The sequence below is a fragment of the Dictyostelium discoideum genome (genome assembly GCF_000004695.1).
Source record: "Dictyostelium discoideum AX4 chromosome 4 chromosome, whole genome shotgun sequence".
NCBI classification, from domain to species: domain Eukaryota; phylum Evosea; class Eumycetozoa; order Dictyosteliales; family Dictyosteliaceae; genus Dictyostelium; species Dictyostelium discoideum.
Window position 1 is genome coordinate 4,774,700 of NC_007090.3, and position 5,000 is coordinate 4,779,699.

General features: G+C 19.7%; 2 protein-coding genes across 2 annotated transcripts in view; both read left to right on the forward strand.

The window, feature by feature from the left end:
* Window positions 1-7: 7 nt before the first annotated feature.
* Window positions 8-1,280, forward strand: DDB_G0286641 (hypothetical protein; the record flags this gene model as incomplete). The annotated part of the gene is made up of 3 exons (XM_632500.1): window positions 8-220; window positions 315-902; window positions 1,038-1,280. The coding sequence occupies 3 exons, from the start codon at window positions 8-10 to the stop codon at window positions 1,278-1,280; spliced, it is 1,044 nt and encodes a 347-aa protein (XP_637592.1).
* A 2,223-nt stretch (window positions 1,281-3,503) lies between these two features.
* grlM (G-protein-coupled receptor family 3 protein 12) overlaps window positions 3,504-5,000 on the forward strand; it is a gene marked incomplete at both ends in the record, with an annotated part of 2,374 nt that continues 877 nt past the window's right edge. The window contains 2 exons of the mRNA XM_632501.1: window positions 3,504-4,631; window positions 4,756-5,000. The exon at window positions 4,756-5,000 is cut by the window's right edge and continues 877 nt beyond it. Coding sequence (XP_637593.1) covers window positions 3,504-4,631; window positions 4,756-5,000 — 1,373 coding nt within the window. The remainder of the gene's footprint in view (window positions 4,632-4,755) is intronic.

The following is a 5,000-nucleotide window of genomic DNA, read 5'->3' on the forward strand; positions in this document are numbered from 1 at the left end:
AAATAAAATGGATATTTATAGTTTTAAGAATATTCAAATTGTGACCACCTCAAAAGAATTGGTGGACATTGTTTCACTAAAGATTCAAAATAATTTTCAAACAGATAAGCAAAATTCAATTAGTCATATTCGTTCCACATATATGAAAAAAGTTAAATGCGCATCACAGTTCTATAATGAAAAATTAAATCAAATTGTTATTGATTTTCCATTTTTAGAAGTATGTACTTATAAAATAAAATATATTTAAAAATACATGTAAAATAAAATTAATTTTTTTAATTTTTTTAATTTTTTTTTTTATATAAATAAAGAATATTCATCCATTTTATAAAGATATTTTAAATAAAGAATGTGATTTAAATAAATATAAAATAGAATTGGATCAAATTAGTATTGTTATAAATTCAATTATTAAAATAAAAAATAAATATTTAAAATTATTGAAATATAGTAATTCATTAAACCAATTTAAACAATTGGAAATAATTTCAATAAATAGAATTAATAAATTAATTTTAAATTATGAATCATCTTTAAAATATTTAGAACAATTTAGAAAACATTTATTAAATTTACCATCAATTAATGCAAATACACCAACGCTATTAATAATTGGGTATCCATTAGTTGGTAAATCAACATTAACGAATATTCTAACAATTGCAAATGTTAATGTTGAAACATTAACTTCAAATTTATTATTCGTTGGTAATACAAATTTTCAAAATAATAATAATAATAATAGTATTTTACAAGTTATAGATACTCAAAGTATATTTGATCATCCATTAGTAGATGAAATTGAAATCAAGTCTATTAATGCATTAACTCATTTAAATTGTTGTATTTTATTTTTAATTGATATTTCTGAACAATGTGGTTATTCAATTAAAAAACAAGTAAAGTATAAAACATTTAAAAATGAAAAACTATTTATAATAATAATAATAATAATAATAATAATAATAATAATAATAATAATAATAATAATAATAATTAATTTTTTTTTTTTTTTTTTTTTTTTAATACATTAGGTTGATTTATTTTTAAATGTTCAATTATTATTTTCTGACAAACCATCATTGATTTTATTAAATAAAATTGATATAAAAAATCCCAACCATTTACCTGAAAATGATTGGAAATTATTAAAAAATTTGGAAAAACCAATAAATAGTAGTTTTGGTGGTATACAATTAATACCAATGTCAAATTTAATAAGTGATAGTATTTTAAAAGTTAAAGAGAAAGCATATAACACTTTAAATGGGATTTAAAATAAAAAAAAAAAAAAAAAAAAAACCTTTTTGGCAATAACCAAATTAAAAGAAAAAATAAAAAAATAAAAATAAAAAATTTGTTTATTATAATAAACATTGTTTCCTGTAATATATGTTCAAAATCATACGGTTGATTTTTTTTTTCTGAAAATGATGTTGGTTTTCTTTTTTTTTTTTTTTTTTTTTTTTTATAAAATGTAAAATGAAAGTGAACAACAAAAAAAAATACACTATTTTTAGGTTCCAAATATTCAAAATAATAGGCTAAATTTGCAATATTGTAAAACATAATCTCGATAGAAATACACAAAAGAAAAAAGGTTTATTTTTTTTTTTAAAAATTTTATTATCTTTTTTTTTCATTTAAATTTATTAAATTTAATTTAATTTTTTTTTTAATTAAATTATTGAAAAAAAAAAAAGTAAAGTAAACTTCAAAAAAAAAAAAAAAAGTAAATGGTTTAAATGAATGCTATTATTAGAACAAAAACCAAAATTATAATTTTTTTTTTTTTTTTTTTTTTTTTTTAACACTTCACCTATTGAGGCTAATTTTGTAAAATTTAGATGTCAAAATCATTCCCAAATAGAAAAGGTCCATTATTTTAAAAAGAATGGTTTGTCCATGGACACTTTAATTAAATTTTAATAAAACATTTTTTTTAAAAACTTTTTTTTTTTTAATTGTGTCATACAACGTCATAGTAAAATATAAACTAATCTATTTTTAAAATTTTTTTTTTTTTTTTAAACCCAAAAATAAAAAAAAAAGTTAAAACACTTAGTAAGTTCTAAAACCAAAAAAAAAAAAAAAAAAAAAAAAAAAAAAAAAAAATGGTATAAAAGAGATAAAAAATATCTGTTTACTTTTTTTTTTCTAAACACTTTTTTATTTGAAAATAAGAAAAAAAAAAAAAAAAAAAATTAAAAAAAAAAAAAAAAAAAATAAAGACTATAAGTAATTTATTTTTTTGTGCATTGTTTATTATAATAAAATTTGACTGTTACATATCTTTTTTTTTTCACAGACTCTATTTTAAGCCTTTTTTTTTTTCAAAAAATATCTCCCAAATTGTGCCATTGCCCCTACTAAATTTTTTGAAAAAGTGTAAAAAAAATAATGAGATTTCAATTCAGATTGAAATGTCGTTTATTATAATAAAATTACCAACCAATCAAATGATATAAAACTGATATTTTTTTTTTTTTTTTTTTTTTTCTGGGCTCGAAAGTTAATTTAAAATGACTCCACATAACTCGCACAATGAAAACTTTTAATCGGCCTATTTCTACTGAGATCAAAATAATTTAAATGAAAATAATCCCCTAACTGTTTTCTTTTTTTTTTTTTATTTTTTTTTATTTAATTTTTTTTTTTTATTTTAATTTAAAAAAATTTTTTTTATTTTTTCGGTTATAGATTTCCTTTTTTAAAGGGCGTGATACATATCTTTTTTATTTTTTTTTTTTTTTTCTAAAATTCTGACCAAAAAAAAAAAAAAAAAAAAAAAAAAAAAAAAAAAAAGAAAAAAAAAAAAAATATTTAATATTTTTTTTCTTTTTTCTTTTTTTTTTTTTCTTTTAGTTTAGTTTATGTGATTATTTCTGCAAAGTTACCAACCATTTTTAACACTTTTTTGTAAAATTTTGTAATTTTTTTTTTCAAATAAGTTTTTTTTTTTTTTTTTGTCATTTTATTTTCTTTTAAACTATTTTTTTTTTTTTATATTTTATAATAATAATTATTCTAAATATATAAAAATAAAATATTTTTATATATACAATAATTTTTTTTTTTATTTTAAAATATATATAAATAGTTTAATAATTGTAAAATTATATTCACCAATTTTTTTTTTTAAAACATATATATAAATTTGGTTATAATTTTACATATTTTTTATTTTGGAGATTTTTTTAGATTTTTATTTTTCCACTGTATTATTATAAAACTTGACACTTTTTTCACAAATTTTTTTTTTTCACTGCGCAATCACACCATCCAAAAAAAATATCTTTTTCTTTTTTTTTCCAAAAATCACCCCATAATCATTTATTTATAAAAAAAAAAAAAATAGAAAACAAAAATAAAAAATAAAAAATATAAAAATAAAAAATAAAAATATAAAAAATAAAAACAAATAAATAAATAAATAAATAAATAAATAATTAAATAAATAAATAAATAAAATTCTTTATTTTTTTTTTTTTTTTTAAAAAATGATAAAATTAATTTTATCATTAATATTTTTAATAATATGTTGTAATATAAATCCAAGTGAAAGTTTTAAATTAATCACATTAACAACTGGACCAACAAGTGATTTAGGTTTTAATAATATGGTTAATCAAGGTAGAATAGGTGTTTCAAAAGCAATGAATATCGAAGATTCAAGAATATTTATTGTATCAGGTAGAAATGAAACTTATGCTTTGCTTTTACCATTGATTCAAAATGATGATATTGATTTAGTAATTTGTTCAAGTCAAGATCATGGCGATGCATGTAAAGAGATTGCAGCAATGTATATTGATAGTCCAACCATTAAAACCCAATTCTTAGTAAGAGGTAGTGGTGCAGCTACAAAGAATTTAATTCAAATCACTTACAACTATGCCTCAGTCAATTATATTAGTGGTATGTTTGCAGGTTTACAAACTGTAAAGAATAAGATTGGGTTCCTTTCACCTGGTTCCGCAGCCAACAATAATGACTCATTTGTTTATGCATTTTGGATCGGTGCTAAGCAAGTGAATCCAGATGTTAAATTTTATTATTACAATATTGGTAGCTACCTCGACCAAGATAAAACCATAGCAGCAACTCAAGATCTTATCAATATCTATGGTTGTGATGTTATAGCCGATACATTGGACGATTTCTCTGCTGGTAATGTCGCAATCCAAAATAACCAATATGCAATGGGTACCAATGGGTTCCCACAAAGAGATGTGTATGGTGAGAATGTAATTTTCAGTTATGCCTACAATTGGACAAAATATTTCTTACCTATCGCAGGTTCCGTTGCCAATGGTACTGTTCCAGGTAAATGGTATGCTGATTTCAATAAAGAAGATAATTATAATTTCTATGATCTTAGCTTTGGTTTCAAAGTTTCACAAAATACCAAAGATCTTCTCATCCAAAAAAGTCGTGTACTTGCTACAACCCCAAGAGCCGGTCATCCATATTATTGTAATGAATATATAGAACAATACACTAAAAAATATAATTTACCAACACAAGCAGCTAATTCAAGTTGTATAAGTACTGCTGGTTTCTTTTATATTAATCAACCAGTTGGTGATATGATTTATTTAGGTAGTTATAATATTAGATTATCAAAAGTAAGTAAAAAATTAAATTGAAAAAAAAAAAAAAAAAAAAAAAAAAAAAAAATTTCCAGTTTTTTCCAAAAAAAAAAAAAAAATAAAAATTCTAATACATATTTTTTTTTTTTTATAAAAAAAGATTGAATTTTCAAGTTCAGTTCAAAAAGGTTTTTCAATTGTTTCAGGTTGTTTAATTGCATTTGTAATATTAATGATGGTTGGTATTGTATATTATAAAGATACACCATCAATTCGTTCAGCAAGTCCAATTTTCTTAAACTTTAGTTTAATTGGTGGTATTATAATTTATATTGGTATTATTATTTGGGTTGGACCAATTAGTACACATCAATGTAATGCAAGATTTTGGTTAGTTACACTCGG